At 49.4% G+C, this 16,208-nt stretch overlaps 1 protein-coding gene and 1 long non-coding RNA gene across 12 annotated transcripts; both read left to right on the forward strand.

The window, feature by feature from the left end:
* Positions 1-322: 322 nt before the first annotated feature.
* Positions 323-10,051, forward strand: PTGDR (prostaglandin D2 receptor). 11 transcript variants are annotated; one of them, XR_011441224.1, is made up of 4 exons: positions 752-1,712; positions 7,097-7,255; positions 7,616-8,166; positions 8,245-10,051. XR_011441224.1 is itself a non-coding variant. In XM_023625261.2 (3 exons), exons 1-2 carry the CDS (start codon positions 876-878, stop codon positions 7,226-7,228), a joined length of 969 nt encoding a protein of 322 aa, XP_023481029.1. In that variant the 5' UTR covers positions 752-875; the 3' UTR covers positions 7,229-7,255; positions 8,245-10,051. The 11 variants fall into 11 exon arrangements, 4 of the variants coding, with proteins under 4 accessions (XP_001496196.3, XP_023481029.1, XP_070131143.1 ...); XR_011441222.1 differs by having other exon boundaries at positions 7,616-8,161; XR_011441229.1 differs by having other exon boundaries at positions 7,950-8,166.
* Positions 10,052-12,339: 2,288 nt separating this feature from the next.
* LOC138925304 (uncharacterized) lies at positions 12,340-15,151 on the forward strand. Its single transcript, XR_011441239.1, has 2 exons — positions 12,340-13,146; positions 13,291-15,151. It is a non-coding gene; the product is annotated as an uncharacterized lncRNA (long non-coding RNA).
* The last annotated feature ends 1,057 nt before the right edge of the window (positions 15,152-16,208 follow it).

The raw sequence follows: 16,208 nt of genomic DNA on the forward strand, positions 1-16,208 counted from the left end.
GGGAATCCTGAGAGCTGCAGCTACAGAGCCCTAACTGCACCTGCACTTTGCACTTAGCCCTACGCTGGAAAGAGCCACCGGGCTGGCTGGATGCTCCTGCTTGAGAGGTTCAGCAAGTCCCGCAGGGTGACAGGCAGTGAGGAGCAGAGCCCAGGTGTGACTGAGGACAGCATCCGTCTCAACCATCACCCTTCCCCCGCGTCTACACAACCGCTGAGATTCAGGGACGGGCCCACATCTCCTCTTGGTTTGCCCTGGAGCCACTTCCCTGAAATCTGGCCAACCACGTGGGAGGACAAGCCGCGAAAGCAAGACAGACGGACTCTCTAAACAGAAGACCCGGTTCCAGGTCCAGCGCCGCCCCTTACCGGCTCTGCCACCTTGGGCGGATCTCAGAGGATTCCAGCTAAGGCTTAAGCGTCGGGCACATGTTCTTTACCTGTACTCTCCGTAACCCACTAATTCAAACGCTAGTGTAGCCCTTTCTCAGCCTCCCCTCTGCGCCGCGCTCTGCCATCTTCAGAGCTCTCCTTGGCCACCACCAGCGTTCTACCACCTCCTCCCCCTCGCCCTCCCCATCCTCCCTGGCGGCTGCGGCTTAATTTCCCTCAGTTTCAGTAGCCTCTTGCCTCGCGGGAAGGACTGGCCCTGTGCACTCGGACCCCGACCACTTCCCTTCCTTCCTCCCCGCTTGGCAGCGGGCTCGGCCTCGCGCTCCGCTCGCGCACCGGGGCGGCGCGTCCCGCCCTCGGGGCGGGGTGTGACCGAGAGTAGAGAAAGGAGGCGCTGCTTCCCCGCGGAGCGGCCGGGGCTCCCGCGCACCCGACGCCGGCCGGTTCCTGGCAGCCTCCGCTCGGCCCGCCGCGCCGCCCGCCATGAGGCCGTTGTTGTACCGCTGCCACAACACCACCGCGGTGGAGAAGGGCAACTCGGCGACGATGAGCGGGGTGCTCTTCAGCGCAGGCCTCCTGGGCAACCTCCTGGCCCTCGGGCTGCTGGCGCGCTCGGGGCTGGGGTCGTGCCCGCCGCGCCCGCCGCCCTCCGTCTTCTACGTGCTGGTGAGCGGCCTGACGGTCACCGACTTGCTGGGCAAGTCCCTCGTGAGCCCCTTCGTGCTGGCCGCCTACGCGCAGAACCGGAGCCTGTGGGGGCTGGCGCCCGCGTCGGGCAGCTCGCTGTGCCAAGCCTTCGCTTTCTTCATGTCCTTCTTCGGGCTGGCCTCGACCCTGCAGCTCCTGGCCATGGCCCTGGAGTGCTGGCTCTCCCTGGGGCACCCTTTCTTCTACCGACGGCACATCACCCTGCGCCGGGGTGCGCTGGTGGCGCCGGCCGTGGGCGCTTTCTGCCTGGCCTTCTGCGCGCTGCCCTTTGCGGGCTTCGGGAGCTTCGTGCAGTACTGCCCCGGCACCTGGTGCTTCATCCAGATGGCCCACGAGGAGCGGTCGCTGTCGGTGCTGGGCTACTCAGCTCTCTACGCCGGCCTCATGGCTCTGCTTGTCCTCGCCATTGTGCTGTGCAACCTGAGCGCCATGCGCAACCTCTACACGATGCACCGGCGGCTGCAGCAGCGCCCGCGCCCCTGCGCCCGGGACCGCACGGAGCCCGGCGCCGGCGCGCGAGAGGCGGCCCCGCAGCCCTTGGAGGAGCTGGACCACCTCCTGCTGCTGGCCCTCATGACCGCGCTCTTCACCGTGTGCTCCCTGCCTTTAATCGTGAGTCGCTCCGCGCCCAGGCTGCGGGCCCGGAGTGCGTCGGGCCGCGGGTGCCGGGAGGGAACGCGGGAGCGCGTTGGACGCCGTGGGAGAGGAGCTGCGCCCTGGGCCAGGAGGGTTCTTTTCAGCCCTCCCCGGACCGAGTTCCCTCCACTTCCCGGGTTTGTTGAGCGAGAAGAGGGAAAGTCAGAGAAAGGCAGGGGAAGACCCGGCCCCATAGTGTCCCCTTAGCCCCGCAAGACCTCTCCAGCTGGCAGAACTCCTGCTCTCTGCTTCCCTCTGGGAAGGCCTCAGGGTTATTTTTGCACCTCAGAACTTTGGGGAGCAGAACGTGGTTCCCCCGTGGCAATACAGTCCTCTCCTCCTTCCAGAGGGCTGGGGAACGTTTTAATTCGTTAGACCTGCCCGTGATTTTAGAGGCATCCGAAATGGGAGAATGGCAACTGGGAGTTCTCCGGGGTGTTGGCGTGGAAAGGGAACGAGGGCAAGTGTAATCCTCCAGAGTGATTTGCAGAAGTGAGTGACTAAAAGCAAAGGTTTAGGTTTTAAAAACTCGTGCGTGAACTTCGATGAGCGGCGGATGCTGTTTCTGGAGCCGCCGCCGCGCGGGTGGTGGCGGGCAGGCGAGGCTGTTTGTACAGACTATGGCTGAGGACGTTCCAGCGTGGTGTCGTTTGATAACTTGTCTTGACAAGTCCTGTTTCTATCTCGGCAGGCGAGGCGACGGGAAAGCCATTGTCTCGGGTTTCAATTTGCTAATGAAGGTGGTAGAGATTGAATTACCTCGTTGTTTTGAAGGTATTTCCTCCCGGGGTCCCTGCCAAGACACCCAGGAGTGGCACGGCTTGAGAAAACTTTCTCAGTATTGCTGCCCTCACCGGCCCTGAGCTTGTCCACCAGGAGCGTTGAAATAAACGCACTGCCAATTCACTGTCTTTGGAGCCCTGAGTCTTCGGTGAATAGGGACGTTGTTGAAAGTTTCTTACTGGCAGTGTAGCAGTTTCGGATGTTACTTTCCAAGGCGGATGAACGTGAGATGTAATGCGATTTTTCCCTTAAATGAAGGCCCTAATATGGGGGAAGAGTTGTCTGTAGCATCATGATGCAGGGTTAGGATCAGAACCCTCGCCCCAAAGTAAATAAATCCCTGTCTATAGAGATGCACATAGAAACAGGCGTAGATGTTTAGCAGTGCTCTCACACCAGCAGGCTCAGAGCCATCAGGGGGCTTCTAAAAACCTAGGCGACTGGGCCCCATCCCCCCTGAGTTTCTGCGTCAGGTGTTTTTGAAGAATTCTCGTGTTAGCAAGTTCACAGGTGGGGTGGAAGCTGCTGACTGGGGACCACATTTGGAGAACCACACTGTAAGCAGGCCACAGCCCCAGGCCCAAGCTGCGGGGCCCGCTGTCTTTGCACAGCCCTGGAGTTGAGAATAACTTTTACAAATGAACATTTATGATCAGTTTGATGCCAGGGCACAGGAACTCTGAACAATTAAGTCAAATACTATTCCAAGAAAAAAAAAAAGACTGTCATTCTTCTCCTTAGTAGACATGTATTACAAAAATTTACTTAATTTTTATTACACTTTGAATTTCATCAAAAAAATTGTGGAAATCTGTTTCTCTCTTGTTATATAAATACCAGATATTCGCCTCTTAGCCCATGAAACCTGAAATGTTTACTGTCCAGCTCTTCACAGAAAGTGTCTGCAGACCCTGCTCTGCAGTAGGGGCCTCACGTCCCTGTCGTGATGCAAGAGGACAGGAGCTGAGTGCCTGGAGCGCGTCCTGAGTCTGAATGCGGTAGTAGGAATAATGCAGAAAGCAGCCTAGCACAGGTGGAAGAACACTGCACTTCGGCTCCTCTCTCAGGGATCTGAATAACTCGTGGGGCATTGTGAGGATTGAAGGAGATGATGGATTTGAAAATGGTTTTCTAAAAAACGTGTGAAGTTCCAAAGGTGTGCAGTGCAGACAGCTCTCCTCACAGTCACTGTCACTTTCTGAGGAAGATGGGGCTTTAGCAGCAGACGGGGCTGCAACAGGCTTCCTCCCTGAGTGCCCTCCATAGAGGCGTATTCACCTCTCTAGCCTCACATCCTCATCTGTGAAAGGAGAGTAACCGCACTTACCCTGTAAGATAGTTATGAGATTTGAGTAATGTATATAAACCACCCAACCAAGTGCCTGGCCTCGAAAATTAGTATCACTATTATTACAAATTGTAACTTCCATTCTTCTCCACTGAACATGACAATTATTAAGAAATAGGACCTCAGCAGATAATGTTGTTTTAAGGCAGTGGTTCTCTAACTTGTTTTAATCTTAGGATCCCTTTTTACTCTTAAAAATTATTAAGGACCCAAGAGCTTTTTTAATGTGGATTATGTCTATCACAATTTATTGTTTTAGAAAATAAAAATAAGACAAATTTAAAATGTTATGCAAAGCAAGTTAAAATGTACTTCTAGTGTTTTTATTTGTTTTCTGTTTGTTTGCTTGTTTTGAAGAAGATGAGCCCTGAGCTAACATCCACAGCCAATCCCCCTCTTTTTGCTGAGGAAGACTGGCACTGAGCTAACATCGGTGCCCATCTTCCTCTACTTTATATGTGGGACGCTTGCCACAGCATGGCTTGATGAGTACTGCCATGTCCTCACCTGGGATCCAAACTGGTGAACTCCAGACCGCCGAAGCGGACTGTGTGCACTTAACTGCTGTGCCACCAGGCAGGCCCCTTCTAGTGTTTTTAAATAGGTGAAGGAAAACTTTGGGATTTCACAATGATTTAATGAATGACAATAAAGTCACAGAGATTACAGCAGATAAAATGGGGGAAAAAAGCAGATTGAGAGCACAGGGTACGGAGGACGGTCTCTGAAAATGTGAATATGGATAGGCTGTGACCCTAAGAAGGTCTGGACGCCCTGTTACCCTAGGAGGGTCTGGATGCCCTGTTACCCTAGGAGGGTCTGGACGCCCTGTGACCCTAAGGAGGTCTGGATGCCCTGTTACCCTAGGAGGGTCTGGATGCCCTGTTACCCTAGGAGGGTCTGGTTGCCCTGTTACCCTAAGGTCTGGATGCCCTGTTACCCTAGGAGGGTCTGGATGCCCTGTGACCCTAAGGAGGTCTGGATGCCCTGTGACCCTAAGGAGGTCTGGATGCCCTGTTACCCTAAGGAGGTCTGGATGCCCTGTGACCCTAAGGTCTGGATGCCCTGTTACCCTAGGGAGGTTTGGATGCCCTGTTACTGTAGGAAGGTCTAGACGCCCTATTACCCTAGGGAGGTCTGGATGTGTGGAGACAACCTCCTTCTCATAGCATAAATATTGTGTTTCGTTAAGCTGGTGGAAGTATGTTGGAGTATGATTTTTAAAATTAACTTTGCTATAAACTGGATTAGAGCAAGATACTTAGCTAGATTGAATTTCAACTTTCCAGTTTGATGCAGGAGGAGGAAAGTATAGAGAATCTGGGCAGAGCTTTAGAGGCAGTTTGCAGCACATTCTTTACTGCATATAACAAATTCTCACCAAAATTATTGTTTCTTTAGAAAACCACGATATATTGGAGGTTAGTAGGGGAGCAGTGATGCATGAGAGCGGACGTTTGTGTGTTGATTGCCATAACGGTTGACAGGGTACAAGCCAGGCCGAGATGAGCAAGAGCTTGGTAACCGCATCCTTTAGTCCTGGGAGCCAGAGAAGAGGCGGACAGCCTGCGCGTGCGCAGACAGCTCCAGTGCGCCTGTCCTTTGGGGGGCGGGGCGGGTGGGACGCTCCCTACGGAAGAGGCTGTTGGAGGGATGTCCGCTTTGGTGGGCGGGAGAGGGGGCCCAGCGAAAAGGGAGGAAGCGGATTTCAAGGGCTGGAGCAGAGGGCGCGGTCTAGGGAGGAGGGCGTAGAGGCGAGGCCGCTTAGATCTCGCCCCGCGGGGTGTCCGAGGCCCCGCGTCCCGCAGAGGGCGCGCCTCCCACACGGAGGCTCCGGAGATGCACCTGCTTCAGACGCGCGGCGTCCGCCTCCTGGGTTGTGGGTTATTCCGGCCCTGCTGCACGGCAGCAGTTTAGGAAGTATGTTCTGGAGAATGCTAATGATCGACAGAGGTCTTTCCAAAGTCTAAATTGATATCAAAGTCGAAGTTGATATCTTTTGAAAATTAATAGAATACGTACTTTGATCACATGTCAGGAGTGAATAAATTTGTCATTTTTTCTTAAATAAGACAAACCTCTTTTCTTTTTTTAAAGATTGGCAACAGATGTTAGCTCAGGTGCCAATCTTTTTTTTCCTTCTCTCCGAAGCCGCCTGATAGATAGTTGTATATTCTAGTTGTGAGTGCCTCTGGTTGTGCTGTGTGGGACACCGCCTCAGCGTGGCCTGATGAGCAGTGCCATGTCCGCGCCCGGGATCCCAGCCTGGGAAATCCTGAGCCACAGAAGCGCAAACTTAACCACTTGGCCTCAGGCCACCCCCAAATTTGTCATATTTTTAGTAAACTCAAAAAATAAAAATAAATAAGTTAAATTAAAAGGCCAAGTGTAGAACAATACAATTCTAATACAAATCAAGTAACTTGAAAATACAGATAACCTAATAATATGCAATAGAGTTGGCATAGATAAATGCTGTATGGAAATAAATGATTTGTTTTAATTATATGTGTCGTTCGGTTACCCAGATCCCAACCCGTCAAGCATTCTCAAATAGTTGGAGTTATGTTTTGCTGCCTCCACTTTGAGAAGAAAGAGCAAATGCAAAGACAAGCTCATACGAAGTGTTTGCTTTTTAATCAACTTAAGGGCGGAGCCCATCATCGTCCATTTATCGCTTCAGCCTCCAACATTTGAGACACTGTGACTCATTGAGAGGGATGTAAAATGAGAGAAACGTTGCACCTGCCCACATAAGCTCTAACAGCAGGGGTGGGAACGAGACACTAGGGCCATAGGGGAGTGTGGAGGAGGAAAGGAGTCACTCCTAATGGATAAAGTAGTGATGCTGGCTACTTGCTGAGTTATCATTGTGTGCTGAGACCTGTGGCCAGGTTTGTGCTCTGACCATCGCATTCAAACTTCCCTTCACTGGAAGGTGGTGTAATTATCCCCGTGGTAGAGACGAGGGAGCAGGAGCACTCGCCTGAAGTCACACAGCCACGAGGGGACTTCCTAATGCAGACGGTAGGACTCTGAGGCCGATGTGCTTAGCCATCCCCCCAAGAGGCTTCCCAAAGGGGTCATGTTTGAGGGAGACCTCAGAAGGAGGTAGGATTTGAGCCTATCATTGGTTTCCACGTCTGTAAAATGGAGATAATGATCGTACTTAGTTCATAGGATTTTTGTGAGGATGAAATGAGGTTTTAAAGTAAAGTGCTTCCAACAGTGCCTGGCAGCAGTCAGCTCTCTGTGGCATCAGCCGTTACTCTTCACGTTACTGAGCAGTGGTGATGGGAGAGGGCCTCCAGGGGTCAAGTATCTTCCTAAGTGCACCAGCTGGAGTATCGGATTCCACTGAAATACTCTTTGGAGAAGAGAGAAAAAGGTGAGCTGGAGTTGTGGGCAGACCCGTCTTCCTGTGTTGCTTGATTGCCCCCAGTGGGGCCCGCTGTGCACTGACTCACGCCCTCCCTCTAATGCTGAGTTTGCACATGTTCTGCCCCCCGATCCATTATTGTCGCAGTGGGGATTTAGAATCCCAGCTGGCACCGAGAGAGTGGCTGGTCCCCAGTGGGGTTGACGGCAGCACAGTGCTGGGGCGGACAGCAGTGTGGGCTGTGGGGCGAGGTGGTGTGCGGGCTCTGTGGAGGCCCCAGAGACTCAGGGGAGATCAAGACGGTGGGAGCAGCTGGGCAGCAGAAAGTGGGCTTATATTCTGAGCTCATTTTTTTCCTGGTCTGAAAAGAGGTTGTCACCCGTTGAAAGATGGCCATCTATTCTGAGAAGGAGGAGAGTGTTTATGTGAGTTGAACAGGCCACTTTGCAAGTCTCCTCCGGCATTTTCCTCGGCGTGTGTCCTGTCTCTTCACTTGGATTAAAGCCTTCTGTGTGCTTGGTGTCTCCGTACATGTGACATTGCATGAGTGTGACTTATTTCTCGGCTAAGTGACAAGAGGATAGGCAGCAGGCAGAAGAGAGAACTGAGGGAAACATGGAGAGAGAAGGTCCGTGTGTGTGGAACTGTGGTGACCCTGTGGACTGGATTTGTCCCACTTTGGCTCCTCTGCTTGGCCTGGCAGGGCCCTGGGAACTCCAGCCTGCAGCCGCACGGCAGGTGGGACAGCCACCAGGACCGAGACGGGCTCCCGGGAGTGCCCCATCCCACGGGATACCAGGTGGGCCCTGCCCCTTCCAGGCTCCTCGCCTGCATCCTCAGCTGCACTGGCCTCAGCTGCTTATAAATTACGAGAAATGGTTATTCCAAGCCAAGCCACCGTGTTCTTACAGAAAAGTAAGGTATCCTATGTGAAATAAGTGAACTTACCGTTGCCATCAACCTTTCAATGTCATAACGGGATGTTTTCTCTCCAACAGTACCGTGCTTACCGTGGAGCGTTTAGACCTGTCCTGGAGGAGAACGGGACCACGGGGGAAGCCGAAGACCTCCGAGCTCTGCGCTTCCTGTCCGTCATCTCCATCGCGGACCCTTGGATTTTCATCATTTTCAGAACAGCGGTATTTCGGATGTTTTTTCACAAGATTTTCATTAGGCCTCTTATGTATAGAAATTGGCACAGCAATTCCTGCCAAACTAACACGGAATCCAGTCTGTGACAGGTTTTATCCTTTCTGGTAAGATGTGGAATATATCACATTTCGTGTCAAAGAACTATGACAAAAAAATCCTACAATTTAAATCCTTAAAAGTCATTTCCCACAGCAAAACCTCTAAATGTGTTTTCAAAAGTGTTTGATGTAACAACTTGTTGTCACTCTATGTTCATGATCCCATTCAATGGATTTTTTTCATTTTGAGTTATTAACAGCAACTACAATTTCATGTATTATAAATAATGTTACAAGTCTTAAAGTGATGATGTTAATTGTTCCAATGTTTGTATTTGGTGCCCCTAATTTTTTAGAGGGGTCTTTATTCAAATCCAGTGGAAATAGCACTGTTTACAGTTATGTGATAGGTGTTAAAATTTCTTACCCTGTTCATTTCTAGAGAAACCTGATTTGTTTACTTTGTATCCTAATTACCCCTATTTAATTCTCTTCTTTGCCAACTGCTCCAAGTATAGCGCAAATTATAGATGCTGCTCAGAGGAGTGAGGTGGGAAGTATGACCGGGTGGCGTGTGGAGGGCAAAGGCATAAGGAAGCAGACACAGGTGAGATGGGACTGTGCGTGGAGGCAGAGATGTCAGTCAAAATCAAAATTCAGGAGCGGGTTACTAGGTATTGGCTCAGTTTGTGGAGCCCCATTCGATAGGTTTATCGTATTGACTGATGGATGCTTCGGGGACGGATTATGCTTCTTTGAAGAAAGTGATGCCTGACTTGCCAGAGAGCCGTGTTTGTGCGTTTGTCTGTGTGAAGCAGCGGGCGTTCCACACGGTGAGGAACCCACCCAGGACTCGCTCACCTCCGCTGAGACTGGTGGCAATGACTCCACCTGTTAACAGCCGCAGTAGGCTCCTCGTGGAGCCAGTAAGATCTTACTGCGGTTCCTGAGAGCTGCGCCTTCAAAAGTGGAGCAGCATGTGGCTCAGATGGAGCACAACCGATCACTTTATTGTACCTTTAAATGTTTACAAAAGTGAGCAACACTATGACCAGAGAGGAAGAGTGGGGCAAATGCGCCTGCAGCTAATGAACCAGCCCAGAGACTGAACTCAGCTGCAGGTGAGATCTTTCCCCTGAGGCAGAAGCACAGGTGGGGGGTGAGCGTGCATCTCGGCACCTCTGGAGCCCCTTCTTACCCAACACACCAGACTCTCTGCTGGAGAGTATCTGCACCGAATAGTCCCGGGTCCCCCGCTCAGCTGTGCCTCCCAAAGGCGAGCGTGGCTGCCTTACTTCCAGCTTGGCAGAAACCCTGCTTTTCACCTCTGCTTTGTCTCAGAGATGGTATTAACCTGGATATATGTGTATTTTTTTAGAGCAAAACTGTGAAGTGGCTGAATTAGGAATTCACGAATTATAATTGAGAGTATGGCGTGATGGAAAACGCAATTATTTTCAAGGTTTACCTTGGTTTTTGTTTTCTGTGTGAGTGCATCTGTGTTTACTGTCAGAGGACGTGCAGCTTTGTGTTCTCCTTTGGGAACATGTGTTACAATAACTGTACAGGTATTTGGAAAAGTTCCAGATGATTCAATAAACATAATTTTATAATATTTTGCAGAGAAAATTACTTTTCCACAAATGAAAGCAAAGGGTTTAGTTTTCTCTTTTGAGTAAACAGTTGCCAGGAGTCTTTCATCCTCTAGCAGTGTAACGGTGTGGATTTTTACATGCTGCTCTGTTAGCAATCACATTAAACAAGTTTGCAGGATTAATCCACGAACTTAGTTATCCTTTCTGCTTTATACAAAATGTAGACAGACCATCCTGATGAAATCCATGTCAAGTTAGAAGTCAGCTCTTCAGTGATCGTCTTGATTTCCTCATTAGTTCATTAAATGAGTCGCTTGACACAGACCTTGTGCCAGGCAGCTGGCTAGGTGCCGAGGAGGAGAACTTAGGACTCGGTCCTGGCCTGGGAGCTGCTGCTCGTCCAGTGGGGGCGACGGGCACGTCGGGTTACAGGCAAGCGCACAGTATCAGGACTAAACGTGCACACAGTCTGATTCGAGGAGGCCTGACCACAGGTGATGTGCAGGGCTGTCAGAACTTCACAGTGACCAGGTGTTGGGAATGACTCCAGTTGAAAACTGGACCAAGGACACAAAAGGATACCTGACACAAGAGGAAATCCGTATGGTTAATAATGTAGAAAAATGTCCAGCGTAATCAAAGAAATGCAAATTAAAATCAAATTATCGAGGGCCACATGCAAAAAATCATGACTTTCAATAGCAGAGCAACTGTTATTACGTAAGAGGAATGTTCATGCTCCCCTGGCGAGTTCGTAAATTTGTTCACCTCTTCTCGAGAGCAACCTCACAGTGTGTATCAAGAACCTAAAAGTGTTCCTTTCTACTGGTCCAGTAATTCCATCTAGAATCCTCTCCTAGAAAATAGTCAGAGGGCTGTCATAGTTGTGTGCAAAACTCTTCTTTGTAGCATTATTTGTAATAGAAAAAAATAGAAAATAGAAAAATGAAAAAAATGATCATCTAAATGATCAAAACAAGGGTTAAACAAACTCTTCAGATATAATATACACACGTGCACAAACTTGTACAAAAATTATGCAGCCTTTATATAAAGATGTTTTCAAATAATTTATAACAGTTGAGAAGAAAGCTTACAATGTAAGACTAAGTGAAAAAAGGAGGACACAAGCTATTTTAAGATATAATCCATGAATATATGTGCATAGAAAATACCCTGAGAAAATGAATCAAAGAACCAAAGCGTGAACCAAAGTTTCCTTTTTTTTTTTGGTGAAGAAGAGTGGCCCTGAGCTAACATCTGTGCCCATCTTCCTCAATTTTATGTGGGATGCTGCCACAGCATAGCTTGATGAGCACTGTGTAGGTCCACACCCGGGATCTGACCCCACAAACCCCAGGCCACTGAAGTGTGCAAACCCAACCACTATGCCACTGGGCCAGCCCCCACAGTTACCTTTTTATGTGGACTTTTTCCTCCATAATTCTTTGTATTTTCCAAGTTCAAAAATAAGTCCATATTTCTTTTACATGAAATAATTTTCTAAAAAGAATGAATAGAAATGGACCGAGAAAACAAGGGGAAAAGGCGTGAAGGAAAAACTCTCTGGTGTGAAGGAATAGCATGTGCAAAGCCACCCAGAAGTAAGGGAGCGTGGCCTGCTGGGCTGAGTGCGTGGCTCCACCGACAGAAGCTCCGGGAGTAGGAGGAAAGGCAGCAGGAAAAGAAGCTGGAAGGAGAGGCAGGTTTCAGATCCCGAGGGCTGGAGGGCTGCAGCTCTGAGGCCCCAACACTCGCTGCAGACTTTGGAGCCAGGGTGCAGTGGGAGTGGAGCCGAGGAGGATCGTGCTGGTGGCACGGGCCGTGGATGGGCAGGTGGGGCGGGCATGGGTGCGGTGGTTCCTGAGCTCTGCGTCCGCTTGTGTGGTCTGTGCACGAGACCAGGGCGCTGGTTAAGGAGGTGAGCGGGACTGAAGTACAGCCTGGGTCTGCTTGCCCTGCTGCAGGCAGTGTCAGCTCAGAGAAAGGGCCCCGTATTGGATTTGCCTATCTGGAGGGAGGGCCACGAAGACTCCACATACGCGGGGGAGTGCCCTCCTGCCAGGAGGGACGAGGGGGAGCTGAGTTCAAGCGGTGGTGGGGAGACGAACCGCGCAGGGAGGCAGACCGAACAGGGAGGATTCCAGCTCATGACAGTCTTGCCTGTTCTTCGAGTTGCAAATATTTGACCACTTTCTGCTTTTTACAAGGTTCGTTACGCTCAGGAACAAGTTAGGACAGGGAAACATTCTGAAAAAGTCTGTTCTTTTCCATTTTTTTCCCTTACTTTCCCCGTGCATCTGGACAGAAGGCAGCAGCCACTGACTCCAGTGAAGTCTCAGGGTTATCTGTGGATTGTACTTATATACTACCCAGCCGGGTTAATAAAGGGCCAACAACTAGGACTGTTAATTTCATTCCAGAAGTCCATCAAAGGCTGACTGAAGTGGATATTCCTGAGACTTTAGTGGGGAGACGGGACCCCACAAGCCCTAAGCACATGGACAACCCCAGACACTCACCAGCCATGCAGGCTTCTTGCTCATTTATGAAGATCTCTTGCTGTGGGCCAGGGCTTCTCAAAGTGTGGTCCTGGACCAGCAGCGTCAGCATCACCCGGAGCTGTTGGGAATCCACGTTCTCCACCCTGCGCCAGGCCCCCTGATTGGAATCTCTGGGGTGGGCCCAGCAAGCTGTGCTTCAACACGCCCACCAGTGATTCCCACACACATTCAAGTCTGAGAACCACTGGTCCTCGCAAAAAGAAAAGAAAAATCCACACAAAAGACAAGAAAATGTGCTAAGGACTCCCTTCCTCAAGTTTCTCTGACCTCTGGTTCCCAGATCTTTCAGTGGCGGGTAATCGCTCCCAGCTGACTCCGATAGCGTTTTGTGTGAGGCGTCCTTCAGGCACACAGGCAGCCGCCAGGCCTTTGCTTGTGCTGAATGCTGGTGGCAGCAGTAGCTGAGGCCCCCGGGGGTAAAGAGGCCTCAGATGTGCAGCTTCGCAACCGCGCAGACCTTCTGGGCCTAGGCCTGGCAGCGGTTCTGCTGTGAAAGAAAACCAGCTAACGGGCGTCATTCCCGGAAATGTTCTCAGAGGCTGCATCTGCAGGTGAGCTTTCATCAGGGGTTTGCAATGTTTTTAGCTCTCTGTGGAATAGACCTCTCTGCTAAAATATGTAAAGCTGTTGTTAAACTTCTGTAATTTGGTCTCTTTGTGTATTTTTAGAAATAGATGTTTCATCTTCCTTTCCAGGCTTTAAAAGATTTGAGGACTAGATGTTCACCTGTTTTTCTCTTTTTTCTCCCAATGACTAACATGCACTGTGGAAGGACTATATCACAGATATATACTAAGTAGGAGGTGCTCACTCCTGTGATCTCCCAAAACATAAGTGTGTTCGATAAGAGGCCGCTGAAGCTGGGTCAAAGATCCCTCCGTATCTGGGGCATGTTCTTGCTCCAGCACCTGAGGACTTTTCTCTTAGGCCGTCCAAAGGGGAGCATAATAACTGCAAGAGAAAATATTTTTGCTCCATATTTTCCCACTGTCATGGACATTATGGAGATCAATGTGTTTCACTTTTATCCAAGAAATAGCAACTCATCATTAATAAAATCAACACTATAAAAACACTTGTTTAATAAGCGCTTTTATCACTGTAAGAACAACTCCTCTTACTGTAGTGTTTTGTGCGTTCTCGTAATTCCTCTCGTGAGTGAGACTGGAATGGCTGGTCGGGGTCGCCCCAGTTCGGCCTCGTAGAGGAAAGCTGAGCTCACAGGTTAGGGATGCTGTGAGAGCCTCCTCAGGAAGACGCACAGTGGCCCCCAGCAGGTCACTGAGGCTCAGTGAGAGGGACCCGCACCCTGTGTAGGACGACGCTGCGGGCACAGAAGATGGATAGCGTTTCACACGTGAGCCCCATACTTGTCACAAGGACTGAATCTCTGGCTGCTAGACATCACCTCATGATGCAGCTGCTTTGTGCGAGTGAAACTCTGTATCCTGCGATGTTTGTTGAATAGTGGTCCACGATTCTCCAAAGGAACAAAGCAGGAGCTGGCTGGGGGGTGATGTCGCTGAAGGGGCAGCTCCTGAAAGAGCCTGCTGGTCTTCCTGCCCGGTGTGACCTCGTCCCCTCAGGTGTGAGCTCACCTGGGGACTTGCTTCTCAGGAGTGGAATGCAGCAAAGACGTCTAGACTAGGTAACAGGAGAGACTGTGGCTGTGTCCCAGGTGCTTGGTCTGATGGAAGCCAGCTGCCGTGCTGGGAGAGGCTCGAGGGGCAAAAACCGAGGGAGGTACCTAGCCAATAGCCCCCAACAGTCCCCAACAGCAACAGCCCGCGGGGAGCCGAGCCCTCCAACAACCACGTGAGCCTTCTGGAAGTGGAGCCTTCCAGGTCCAGCGGTGAGGTGGCTGCAGCCCCAGCCAATGCGCGACTGCAGACTTACAGATGCCCAGGACCCGGCTACGCGGCACCCGGATTCATGAACCACAGAAACCGTGAGATAAGAAATGTTGTTTTAAGCTGCTAAATTTTGGGGTAGTTTCTTCTGCAGTCATAGATAACTAACACAATCATTACTATTAAATTAAGGGATATACAAATTATATATAAATCTATAGCATGTTTTATTGATAAATATGACAATGCAATAGCTAGAAACCTTGACTGTATACCGGCTGCAAGGAAGATGTCAGCACATGTGAGAAAGCAGAGACGGAACAGTTTATCTTCCCTGATTAGGAAACACATTTTTATTTAAGTTGAAACCAAAAAAATCTCTCTAATTACTTAGAAACTTTTCTTCTTTTTGTATATATCATGTATACTAAATAGTGCATAAAACATGCATACACAGTTTAAATAGTTGTCTCAAAGTGAATATCCATGTAGACACCATGCAGGGGGAGGAACAAAACATGGCCAGTACCAGAAGCCCTCTGCCTCCCCCCTCCGCTGGAAGGAGACACCATGCTGACTTTTGGGATGACTGTGTCTTTGCTTTTCTTTATTTTACCACCTGCGTGCATCATAATATATGTACTCTTTTTTTTTCTTATGGTAACATTGGTTTATAACGTTATATAAATTTTGGGTGTACATCATTATATTTCGATTTCTGTGTAGATTGAATGATATTCACCACCCAGAGACTAATTACAATCCATCACCACACACATGTGCCAAATCACCCTTTTCACCCTCCTCCCTCCCTCCTTCCCCTCTGGTAACCACCAGTGCAACCTGCGTCTCTATGTGTTTGTCATTGTTTGTATCTTCTATTTAGGAGTGAGATCATATGGTATTTGACTTTCTCCCTCTGACTTATTTCATTTAGCATAATACCCTCAAGGTCCATCCATGTTGTCACAAGTGGCCGGGTTTCATCATTTCTTATGGCTGAGTAGTATTCCATTGTGTATAAATACCACATTTTCTTTATCCATTCATCCCTTGATGGGCACCTAGGTTGCTCCCAAGTCTTGGCTATTGTGAATAAGGCTGCAATGAACACAGGGGTGCATGTATCTTTATGCATTTGTGTTTTCAAGTTCTTTGGATAAATACCCAGCAGTGGAATAGCTGGATCATATAGTAGGTCTATTCTTAATTTTCTGAGGAATCTCCATACTGTTTTCCATAGTGGCTGTACCGGTTTGCACTCCCACTAGCAGTATGTGAGGGCTCCCTTCTCCACATCCTCTCCAACACTGGTTGTTTCCTGTCTTGTTAATTATAGCCATTCTCATGGATGTAAGGTGATATCTCATTGTAGTTTTGATTTGCATTTCCCTAATAATTAGTGATGTTGAACATCTTTTCATGTACCTGTTGGCCATGTGTATATCTTCTTTGGAGAAATGTCTGTTCAGATCTTTTGCCCATTTTTTAATTGGGTTGTTACTTTTTTTGTTGTTGAGATGTATGAGTTCTTTATATGTTTTGGATATTAACCCCTTATCAGATATATGGTTTGCAAATATCTTCTCCCAATTGTTAGGTTGTCTTTTTGTTTGTTGATGGTTTCCTTTGCTATGCAGAAGCTTTTTAGTTTGATGTAGACCCATTTGTTTATTTTTTCTATTGTTTCCCTTGCCTGGTCAGACATGGTATTTGAAAATATGTTGCTAAGACCACTGTCAAAGAGCATACTGCCTATGTTT

This window comes from Equus caballus, chromosome 1 (assembly GCF_041296265.1).
Source record: "Equus caballus isolate H_3958 breed thoroughbred chromosome 1, TB-T2T, whole genome shotgun sequence".
Taxonomy (NCBI): Eukaryota; Metazoa; Chordata; class Mammalia; order Perissodactyla; family Equidae; genus Equus; species Equus caballus.

Excerpts from the sequence above, each read along its gene's own strand:
- PTGDR (XM_014734183.3), top strand. The coding sequence starts at position 876 with ATGAGGCCGTTGTTGTACCGCTGCCACAACACCACCGCGGTGGAGAAG. Across the intron at positions 1,713-7,949 it reads TGTGCTCCCTGCCTTTAATC|GGCCCTGGGAACTCCAGCCT; the intron begins GTGAGTCGCTCC and ends TTGGCCTGGCAG. Across the intron at positions 8,046-8,244 it reads CCCATCCCACGGGATACCAG|TACCGTGCTTACCGTGGAGC; the intron begins GTGGGCCCTGCC and ends TCTCTCCAACAG.